The sequence below is a fragment of the Notolabrus celidotus genome, chromosome 10, assembly GCF_009762535.1.
Source record: "Notolabrus celidotus isolate fNotCel1 chromosome 10, fNotCel1.pri, whole genome shotgun sequence".
Classification (NCBI taxonomy): domain Eukaryota; kingdom Metazoa; phylum Chordata; class Actinopteri; order Labriformes; family Labridae; genus Notolabrus; species Notolabrus celidotus.
Window position 1 is genome coordinate 7,197,796 of NC_048281.1, and position 11,927 is coordinate 7,209,722.

Genomic DNA, 11,927 nt, shown 5'->3' on the forward strand with positions numbered 1-11,927 from the left:
TAGCTCATTCACAGAGATTAATCCTCAGGGCTGCTGCTCTGTGCTCTTTGTTTTACCTCTTTCTGTCGGTTGTCTCTTCTTCTGGTGCCCTGAAACCTGCAGAGCTTAACGGAGAGAGAATACACAGTTCTATACATAAAGTGGCCAGAAATTAGTTCACAGGAATGCAATGGTGTAGTTAAGTCTAGTCTAGTTTAGTTTAGTGTAAGTAGGTGTTATTAACTGTAAAAAAAAAACGATTAACATTGAACCGAATCAGACATTGAGAAACAAAATGCAACGGAGGGAAAAAAGAACCACCAAGGGCTTGAAAAAGGAACCCTCCTGACATCGACATTAAAGCATCTGCAAAGTCTGAAGTATCAAGCAGGTTTAGAAGTTCATAGAAGGTCTGACAGCAGAAGGAGAAGGGAAGTCATGAACCTCATAAAGACACAACCACCCACTTTTGGAGAATTTTTTAAGATTTTGGTCAGAAAATAAAAAAATATTGTAGTTTAACCTTTCATTCAACGTGTATTTACTGACTCTTTAAGGACACTGTAGCACCCTGTAAACACAGTATTGACACATTGATGTGCAGAGATCAGGAGGAGAAAGACCACTCAAATATTCTACCCAGGTAAAGCAACAGTTACTTTGATGAAAGTTTACTACTTACATGTAAACGTGCTGGTCTGTGAAACTACTCAAGTGAAAGTTAAAAGCCCTGCACTCAACATTTACTTAAAGCACAGAGTACTGACTTTTAAACCAGCTGATAAGGGTTAACTATGAGATATGATCTTTCCTGTCTGTATAGTACAAAATGACAAGAGGATATGAATCTCAAACAAGGTTCTTTAATTAACTACCTTTCTTTAGTGCTTGAAGCACCATGCACCAGAGATAGAATGTGGAGTCATTCATCTGGCAATGCTTCATATTGAAACAGAAATATGTATCAATTATTCAATAAGCAAAGCATGCAAACGTAACCAGAGTTAAAGCTGGCTGGTAACTTGTCTTACTTTTGCGTCGAATCGAAGGCGTAGCCTCCGCCGGAGGTCCAAGTAGATCCCATACCTACGCAGAGGACTAAGCAGGTGGCTGACGTGCACCTCCTCCAAAATATAACTACCTGTAGAATCGATGCGGACCGCAAGCCCTTTGATCGGTCCGCTTGGCGGCGTTGTATTTCCCGCATTTACAGCAGTTCCAGGATCCCCACTCATCAGCCGTGTATTTTTTCTCCTCTCTATTCTTCATGTAATCATGTCTGTATGATAATCAGCTGTAGATTAACATAACACGCTCTGAATCTCTGTGGAAAAGTGAACAGAGATCGAAGTGGTTTCGGTGGAGAATTGCTGCGTGACACAGACACATCGAGTCAAGTATGTGGTGCTCATGTCTGCATCAGCCCCTGCTGCGTAGGGGTGATGCAGAAGTATAAACCAGCCTTTAACTAACTTGTTGCTCTGGTTTTGGTCTAGCTAATAGGGTCCTATAGGTCCAGCAGCTTTGTTCTTTATATTATATGCTTTATTAAACAGCTGCGAGCCGTACCTGATGCCGATGAAGGTATTAGGACTGAATAATATGATTTAAGTTAAGAGCCACAAAACCAAAACAAAGAGCTGAATGACTGTACCAGGACTCAGTCGATAAGAGCCACAAAACAAGCCACAACAACATCATTTTGCTTATATTCTTTAACATTGTACTAATGAGATGGAAAGGTTTTGTTAAGAGATAACAGAAACTATCCAGGTCTCTATTTTGTTATTCTTGCATGTATCACAGTGAGGCTTGTTGTTGTTTTTGTATCACAGAGACGACCTGGCTCTCATTAACTCCACCAACTTGCCTTCAGTCATTGCGACATCCATAGTATGCACGTTGCATTAACTACAGCTTGTAACTGGACTAGTAGTGCTAGCCCCTGTGCCTGAGAACAGCCAGTTCCCAGACAGCCTCCCCTTTCTCTCGGCTTCTGGGTAATGTGGCTGCTCGCTGCCTGCTGGCTGCTCCTCTGTCTTCTCCTGCCAAGAGTTGAATTTGTGAGGCCACTTGTAGGGGAGGACTGTTTTCCTGAACCCATACCTCTATTGTTACATTACATTTGATCTTGAAAGCCTGTTTGAAGACCAAGGTTCCATGGTTCCATGCTCCATGGTAACTCTCCCAGATACACTGACAATCAGGCCAGGCTTAGTTATCACTCCAAAAGGTCATGTGAGGAGAAAAATGTTGTTTGTGCAAAAAAACGAGAGCTGAGGGACAACCCTGGAGGGCCTCAATGCTGAAGTGTTGTATCTATTACAATATAAATGGCTTTCTACTCAAACAAGATACATCTGCTACAAACACTACTCTCTCCCCTGACTGTTCAGCTTTGTGTTAACAGGCCGGGAAAGTAAACGTTTTAAATTATAGAAGCTCAACTCAAGGCCTTTCAAGGGCTGGATTTCTGCTGGATTACTCATTTTACTTCAGCACATAACAGAGACTGAAAACACTTAATAACATCAAAATGACTTATTGGCACACACACATGCACACTATCTGTGTAGCTTTATTTCAAAGTTGTTACATTTTAGTGTCAGTAATGGAAACTTTTTCAACATTTATCTATGTAAAAACAACAAACGAAGGAATGCTATCAGCTTCCAGTAAGTTTCCTCACCTCCTATGAAACAGTGTCTCTAACTGGCAGTATTCACTCCCTTTTTTAACATTTCCATTGGTTCTTAGCCTGAAATCACAGCCAAGGCCTCTTAGTATTTCTGTCAGTTGGCAACTCAGCAGTGAGACTCTGATTGTTTTTTAGCTGTACTGAAAAGAGTGACCCATGGATCAATCACAGATTTGTTTAATTCTCTCTCAGATCTTTGACCTGGATTGTTTTATTCTTTAAAACAAGTTCTCATTGCTCTTTAACGATGTTTACACTTCTATGTTGGCTGGTGGGTAGGGCTGGGCGATAATACGATTACAATAATTATCGCGATATAATTCTCCTCAATATAAATATAACACATTTTCAATAAAATGTTGATATACTTCAACCCGTAATTACAACCCCCAACCATTTGAAAGGGAGGGGGCGCTAATGTGCATTAAACGCTAGATGCCACCCAACATTAGACAGAAGAAGAAGACGGCATTGAACAGCCAATCATGTCGCAGGGTGAAAGGTAGGCGGGGCTTAAAGATGTTTTGAGGGGAATGTAAACTCAACTTTCACTCGAGCAAAAATCTGACTTTAAATTTGAATGGAATAAGGATTTGATATTTATCGTGATAATTATCGATATCAACTGATATGAAATATTTTGTTGTGAAAACTTTTTTTTCAATTTCGCCCAGCTCTATTGGCAGGTCTTGTTTAGAAATACTTTTTCCCCCTAAACTTAATCTTATTACCTAGAATATAATTATATAATTAAGACCGTATTTTTGAATGGAGTAAGCTGACGAATCACCAGCATAGGAGCACAGTATTCATCAACCCATTCATTCAACCAGCCCGTCATTTGGATGTGTAGCATGAAAACAATCTCGCTCTAAGTTCAAAATGAATAACTCAAAACAATCAGATATGGATGATGGTTTAGCACTGCAGTTAAAATGAGCATCACATGCACAGAGGCTTTAATCCCTGAAGCAGGTGGGCAGGGTGCGATTCCAGCCTCTGGCCCTTTTACTGCTTTTCACTCCCATCCGCTCTCCTCACAGTTTCCTACTCTACACAGTGTTCCGTCTCTTAAAAAAATAAGGCATAAAAGCCAGAAAAAAAACTAATAAAATCCTAACAAATTAACAACTTCCAGATATTACTTTAAAAAAGATATGGAAATGATTTGTTGTTTACATTTCAATATACTTTAAGCGTCTAAACAAGCTATTGGTTTGACACTTCAGCAGTGCAAGATACTTTTCTGACTTCGTCACTCAGAATCAGAATCATAAATACTTTATTTATCCCAGAGGGGAAATCAATACATTTTGTTTTTTGTTTTGAAGTTGATGTTCTTCAAAACAACCTACTGATGAGAGAATACTGTGTTTAAAGCTTGTTCTGCCTCCCCCTGCTGGCCAAGTCTCTAAAACATGTACACGGCCAAGGTTTATGGTCTGGCTCTGTTGCATTCTTTGCATTTTTTAGTTTTCATATTTTATTTTTCATAGAATATCAGTGAATTCAGTGTGCCGCTTTAGCTTATCAGTTAAACTTTGCGCTACATGCACAGAGGTTACAGTCCTCTAAACGGGCCCAGGTTTTAAGTGCAACCTGTGGCACTTTGCTACATGCCCTCCCATCTCTCATCCAAGTTTCTGACTCAATCTACTGTCTTGTCCTCAGATAAACAGACATTTAAAAAGCTCCAAAAGTCATCTTTAAAAACACACATCAGTGAATTTAAAGGATGGACTAATATCAGATTTTTCTCTTTGTGATTTTCAGTTTCAGAGACATATCAAGAAGTCAGAGGGACAGAAGACCCCCAAAGTAGAGCTGCAGATCTCCATTTATGGTGTGAAGATACTCGACCCCAAAACAAAAGTGAGTCCACAGGTTGAATTTGACTGTTGAGGATGCATTGGTACTGAAACCTGACACCTGAAGTGACATTCTGCTTTATACTGACATTCATGTTGTCTTTAAATATGAATCTGTCCTGTTTTTTTCTGCAGGATGTGCTGCATAACTGTCAGTTACACAGGATATCCTTTTGTGCAGATGACAAAACCGACAAAAGAATATTCACTTTTATCTGCAAAGACTCTGAATCTAACAAACACCTGTGCTACGTGTTTGACAGTGAAAAGTGTGTAAGTGTCAACAGCTCCTTTTTCATTTCACTAAAACAAATGTACGGCACTTCTCACAGTGTTTAGATGTTTTTGTAGCCTACGTGTGTGTTATATATGGATACTGTGATTAAAATTGGTATTGTGTAGTTGACCGTCAATAATAAATTCCTCTGTTAGTAAGCTGTAGTGACATTTAAATACAGTGAGTAAGTCTTTGTTGCTGTTGTGCTGCAGGCAGAAGAGATAACTCTCACTATCGGCCAGGCCTTCGACTTGGCCTACAAGAAGTTCCTGGAGTCTGGAGGCAAAGACGTGGAGACCAGGAAACAGATCGGAACGCTCCAGAAAAGAGTACGTCTCCCGTCGTGTTGATTCAGCGTGTTTGTTTGCACATTGACTTGAATTGACTTTGAAAAGTCATCGCAGCATGCTGACACAGTCTTATATTCTTTAACGAATGCAGGGCTTGTTTCTAATAGATTGGTTTAAATCACACAGTCTGCACAATTAAGCCGTGTTGATGAAAAATGTCAGTAATGAATATTAATGATTGTTAGCTTCGTTGTTACAGACCCAATCTGAAATTGGATTATTGTGCACTCTGCTGAAACTCTGCAGCTCTCTCTGTGTTTTCATTTAAATTGTGATTGATTGGAACATGTGCTTGAACTTACATTCATTATTGACAGAATGTGGGGGATACACATGTATAATTTGGACTACTTTCTCAATTGGTAGTTTAATAAAACACTACCAGTAAAAAGTTGAACTCTTGACAAGGCTCATGTTAATTAGAAACCATTCCAGGAGACCACTTCATGAAGCAGACTGAGAGAATACCAAGAGTGTGAAAAGCTGTCATGAAGGAAAAAGGGGGCTACTTTACAGAATCTAAAATATAAAACATATTCTGCTTTGTTTAACACTTTTTTGTTCATTGAGTAATTCCATATATTTTCTTTAATGGTTTTGATGTCTTCAGTATTAATCTAGTGTTTCAAATAATTAAAATAAATACAAACCCTTGAATGAGAAGGTGTTTCCAAACTTTTGACTGGTAGTGTATATCATTTTGGGGCTGTAGTGACTCAGAAAAAGTGTTTGGTGCACGGAGCATTTATTAACACAACATCCAAACTGTACACTATACACACTGTATATATATATAATCACTGCAACACTGTGTGTTGGTAGATGCAGTGTTTCAAATTATGTTCCTGGTTCTAATACTTAAGGTACTTTAAGGTAAAGGTAACATAAATATCAGCACTTGTTTCACAAAAAATGATGACATGCATTTTTATGTAACTGTTGCCACACCCTTAGTCCAGTCCATGTTAGTATTTGTATTACTAACATACTTGTATTTGTATTATTAACATATTTGTATTTCGTGAAACTTAAATTTTGCTGTTTTGCTATCAGTCACCGTACTTCAGTTCATTTAGGCTTACATTTGAGATGATTGAGCTGCTCTTGTTTTTGCAGATTCAAGAACTGGAGACAGAAAACTCTGAGCTGAAGAAACAACTTCAAGACATTGAAGAACAGTTGATGATTTCTCATGCGCCACCGGTAAGAACAGAATGCAACCACACGCTCACACTCACACTCACACTCACACTCACACTCACACAGTCTCACACTCACACACGCTGCTAGTTTAGGACCTGAACACAGTAATTAGTATTGTTTCCAGAGCAGCGGCTGCAGCGATCACAACTATAGCCAGAATGTGGTGTATCAGTCCTTCTTATCTGCTGCATAGCAACATCTACACAACCATTAACTCACACAGTCTCCTGATGAAGCAAGGTTGCTACCCAGAGTGCACAGAATTGAACAAGTGCATGTTCAATAGCTCTTCCTAAGACCAAGATGTTGTTAATTCTTCATTTAAACTCCTAGTTTGATCCCTCTAATCACAGCTTCTGCAGACAAACTTGATGTATCGTGGGTCTGAAGTCATGTCCACATATACTTCATTATGTGAACTATGGAAGTTGTTCAAATACAAGCCTGTATGTTTTCTAATTATTTCTCTGACAGCTGTGCCTGCTGATATAGCTGCTGTGATTAAATTCACTGCCTCAGACTAAAGTTTGGAATGACCAAACCTTTCTGCGGGGGTCTAAGCTGTGTCTGATGCAAAGCAATTACACACCTGATTGGTCTGATGAGGAATGTGATATACTCCCCATCTAATTGGTCCAAATGCCAGTAGTTGGGGCAGCCTCCTGTGAATGCAATTACCCCCACCTCTCCTTCTCTGCATAACTGAATATTATTGTCCTTTTCTGGTCGTTTTCTGTCTGCGCTCTTTTCTCAGCCGTTGCACATAAACTCGTCTAATGAGGCATACATGCTGCAGAGGCCGTCCTCTCTCTTCTGGTGCCACAGCATCAAGTCGTTCTCCTGTCTGGAAATCTCTTCAGTCACGCTCACTCCTATGAGCTCGCCGGAGTCCAACTTATCCACCGGGCTACTAACTCCTCCGCCTGCCAAACCTCCTCTCCTTCCTCCTAAGCCTACCGAGGGGTGCAGCATCCCACGTCCTCGCGTAAACACACTATGCTTCTTCTTTCCTTCTTTCTTCTCTGTGCTTCGTTGCCTGTCCCTGAGGCCCCTTGTGTCTTCTGCTTTTGTCTTTTTTTTTCTGCTTCTTCTTTTGCTATTAAGATTCTCCAGCTAAAACAAAACCAACCTTAGCTTCATCATTTTCATGCCTTTTCAAACAGGCAGGGAGTATGTCCATGAAACCACAGTCCACAGATGTTTTCGACATGGTTCCCTTCTCACCTGTGACCCCACTGGTACCCACACCAGCCAGCAACGGCTGCCCCCCGCCACCGCCGACCACATTACCACCAGATATACGTGAGTAGTTTCTTCATCGCTCTCTGATTCAGGGACTTAAAGGTTTTAATTAGCTCTGCTGAAAATTGTACTCTTCCTCACTGTTTAAATATAATCCTCTTTTTACTGGAGCTGTTTTTTCCTTCCAGCCAGCGTGATGTTAACATGCTGTGTGTGTTTGCAGGGAAAGACCTGTTTGGTGCTGAGCCATTTGATCCGTTCACCTGCGGGGCAGCTGACTTCCCTCCAGACATCCAGTCAAAGCTGGATGAGATGCAGGTGAGCTCCTGTCTGTGTCTGACTCCTTCATTGTGTTTTGTTGTCTTTAGAGATCTGCAGGGAGGCTGATTAAACTGTGAGTCTGAGCTCTTTTGTCAGCACTTTGAAGATTCACATTCTCACTTGTTATTAAAACAAAGCTTCTGCTTTGTGGGCTTTGTGGGCGCTGGCTCAGAGGTCGGCATTTTCTGGAAAAGTTTGCTCCTAATTGCCCCACACGAGCCAGCTCCTATAGGCCGTTTATTAAAATGATCAATTAGGTCTAGATTGTCTGCGTGGAGAAGAAAAACAAGCAGATGCAAAAGATAAACTAATTTTATCCTCCTGCTTTTCTTTCTGAGCACAATAAGATTTAATGAAATCCCGACTCAGTGATGAATGACTCATTTCTCTATTAAGATTTATCACACACATGAAACCAGTCCTGCATTGGTTCAGAGACGCATCAATACAGTTTTCTGTGTTTTCAAAAAGAGAAAACTGGAGCATATCAGAGGAGTGAGAACAAGAGATGTTCTCAGTGTTCTGTATCATATCTTTATTTCACAGAGGAACATGTGTAAGCAGCTGATTCTGTGTCTGCTGGAGGAATTAATGAAGTAATGTGTTTTTATTGAAGGTTGAAAGAACTGAATGATTGTGGCTTATCAGTCTGTGCAGCTCATTTTATCAGAAATAGAACTGTTTGTCTGTAAGTTTAAATACGAGTCAATCAATACTATCAGACTGGAAGCTCATCTTTAATGCTTCCTTAAGAAGAGACAGACACTGTGGACAGCAAGGCTCAGACTGGTCAGAAAACCAGTGTTCAGCTGCACGTTTAGCACGACAAGAGACATTGATATGAACCAAAACAACATGAATAAGATGTTCAGATTTTAAAAGAGATTATCCACATGTACGTCATTTAAAGTTAAGAGCAAAGCAGCGTTCAGCTCTCCATCCGTCTGGAGTTTGGGCCGATGTTGCTCCACACAGCTCACAGTAAAGTGAGGGGAAGTACAGTAAGCAGTCTAAAGTCACTTTATGAGTTTCCAGTAGTGTAAAACTAACAGTCAGAGTGAAACTTTGTTGTTTAATGAGCAGCTGTTAAATGAAACTACTTTGCTCAGCTTTGAAAGGAAGTTTTAAATTGCTTTACAGACTTTATTGCCATCGCTGCCTTTGTTGCTCTCACTCTTGATTCATGTGCAGTTACTTTTGTCATATTGTAAAATCACTGCTATAAAAGAGCAGGAGCGAGACTGGATACTGAACCTCAGCAGGGTTTGTGTTGTTTGCATGATTATCAAAGGGAAGTTAAGTTGTGTTATGTCTGATTGCAAAACAGTTACAGTGTTGCCACTAGGGGGAGACTTTGCACTGACTCTCTTTCTTCCTGCACCTGAACTTTTCCTTCTGTTTCTGTTTCCTCTTCATGACTAACAGCTGAATTCCTCTCTCTTCTTTCCTACCTGTAGCGTCAGAGATGGTTTGTACTTTTTGCTCTGTGCTAGCTTCTGTGTCGGTTCTTCATCACGCATGCTTTGGGGGATTCTGCATGCAGTGTGACGTGGGTGTACTTGTTGTGTGATCTCTTTCATGTTCATGCTCCTCTCAGTAGAGATACATAGCTGTGTGCTTTGTTTAATCTTCATGCTTGAGATTCTGGATAAGTCACCAGGGTTTAGGGCAAACCAGGATTCAATCATTTGTAATTTGTTATGTTTGACTCTGTATTTTTGTTCATTGTCAGTTTGTCTTTGTATGTTTTTGTTTTCAGTGTTTATATTTATGTTGTTGGGTGTAAGGGATATGGAGTGTTATCAATGTAAATAACCATTTTTGCTAACTTTGCATGTTTATACCGATGTTTATTACCTTGCTCTGTTTCTGTCAAATAAACGGAGGAAGGAAGACAAATCTACGTAAACACACTTTTACACTCAGAGGTATTGGGTTTCAGGTAATAGTTGCCAAAAATATGCTTGACTCTGAAGAAATCAAGTCACAGTTGATATGAACTTTAGTAAAGGTTCATACATTTTTACCAGTTATTTACAGTTTTAAGAAATGCAATTGCTCTCATTTTAATGCAATTTTTTCTTCAAGCTGTGAGGAGTTTTAACAGATTTTCAAATAGTGTCACTCTTAAGGCTGATTTATACTTCTGCGTCTCCCCTACGCAGCAGGGGCTGACGCAGACATGAGCACCACATACTTGTGCGTCGGTGTGTCCGTGTCGCGCAGCAATTCTCCGCTGAAACGCCTGAGGGCAGTGTGGTCTCTCTGATAGCCGGCCGCCTGCTTCCGGTCCCGCTACGATCTCTGTTTACTTTTCCACAGAGTTTCATAGCGTGTTATGTTAATCTACAGCTGATACATGTTGCTGTTTATCCTACAGACATGATTACATGAAGAATAGAGAGGAGGAGATGAAATACACGGCCGATGTGCGGCCGATGTCCGGGATCCCGTAAGTGTTGTAAATGCGGGAAAGACAAAGCCGCCGAGCGGTCCAATCACAGAGCTTGCGGTCCGCGTCGGCTCTATGGGGAGTTACATTTTGGAGGAGGTGCACGTCAGCTACGTGCCTAGGCCTCGGCGTAGGTACGGGAGCTACACAGATCCCCGGCGTAGGCTACGCCGTTGATTCAACGCAGAAGTATAAATCAGCCTTAAGTTAGCAAGCAGGAGGAGGTTTTTTCCTTCTTAAGACAATTGCCTTTTACCTACTGTTTGGTACTTACGGCTGATTATTTATTTATTTATTTAAAGGGACAGCGCATATAAATGAATATTTCAGCAGAGCGTCCATGTAAATATGCCAGAGTTAGCCATAGGGCAATTTTTAGCAGTAATCCCCAAGCAGCAACCTCAGCTCTTAAAATATGAGTCCAATGCAGAAGTGCTAAAAACTGCAGTTCATCAAGGATCCGCTTGAGAATGGCTCCAGAAGTACCCGAATCCACACACACACAAATTCACAAAAGCCGATCTTTACAGCAGAAATAAACATGTTTACAGCCGGGTATAAAAGATGAGTGTAGTCTGGATAGCTCATTTCTCGATCAGCACACACTGTACGAGGGGTGAATTTTTTCATAACGCGGTAATTTCAAAGATATTTAGATTCCGAGTCTTCCAATGAGAGGCACAGCTGACTTGATTGACAGGTGGGAACACTGTAGCTGTTGGCGAGGAGGCTCAAAGCCTGCCTCTTTACGTCACAATCGCTTGGCTGCTGCCAACGATTGGCCTCAAAACAGTGCTTCAGAAACAGATGGGATACATCACAGACACTACGTCCATATTTTAGTCTATGGTAGTCCCTAGCACATTAAAACAGAGTTCATAACAAAGATAGAGATAAATAACAGATGGAAACAACACATCATGATAGCATGACAATGCAAACACAATACAGCACAAGAGCATATGTAAGATATACAAAGAGTGCAATTAATCTCAATAAAGTGCTGGAGCAGGATTAGCAAAAACACATGTTCTCTGTTGAAGTATTGTTTTAGATTGAGAAACTCTACGACCGGGGCGTTGCTTGGGAAAACAAGAAACATTGCTATGATCAGGATAAAAGTTCAGACATGTGCATATTTATGTTATTTGGACAATTTTGGGGGGACAGGGACGCACACAACATGACACCAGGCTGTGATGGATAAAGATACACCGGTACGTCTGGTCCTCTTTTGTAAACTAACTAACGATAATAAATCAGAGTTTACAGAGATTAGTCATTGTATTAAGTAGAGTATTAAAAAGGAGATCTGTATTCATTCATTTGCTTTCAACAATAAATGCACTTGTGACCAGAGCCACATATTTACCACTGTGGATGATGGTGCTCATGGGAAATGCAGTCTTCTTCCTGGAAAACACTGCCAATTTCAACCTCAAGCTTCATCAGAATCAACACAACATGAGAGTTCCTCACCGTGTCTTCTGTCTGAGTTGTACCTGTGCGCCTCCCATCAAGATGCATGCTTTGTTGT

At 40.6% G+C, this 11,927-nt stretch overlaps 1 protein-coding gene across 7 annotated transcripts in view; it reads left to right on the plus strand.

The window, feature by feature from the left end:
• The window catches only part of gulp1a (GULP PTB domain containing engulfment adaptor 1a), a 125,293-nt gene that overhangs the window by 112,360 nt on the left and 1,006 nt on the right, over nt 1–11,927 (plus strand). For 5 of the 7 annotated variants that reach the window (XM_034693455.1, XM_034693458.1, XM_034693457.1 and 2 more), the window contains 7 exons: nt 4,451–4,549; nt 4,681–4,818; nt 5,035–5,151; nt 6,289–6,375; nt 7,130–7,360; nt 7,539–7,677; nt 7,841–7,935. In XM_034693455.1, coding sequence (XP_034549346.1) covers nt 4,451–4,549; nt 4,681–4,818; nt 5,035–5,151; nt 6,289–6,375; nt 7,130–7,360; nt 7,539–7,677; nt 7,841–7,935 — 906 coding nt within the window. The remainder of the gene's footprint in view (nt 1–4,450; nt 4,550–4,680; nt 4,819–5,034; nt 5,152–6,288; nt 6,376–7,129; nt 7,361–7,538; nt 7,678–7,840; nt 7,936–11,927) is intronic. The other 2 variants (XM_034693461.1, XM_034693462.1) reach the window with 1 other exon arrangement.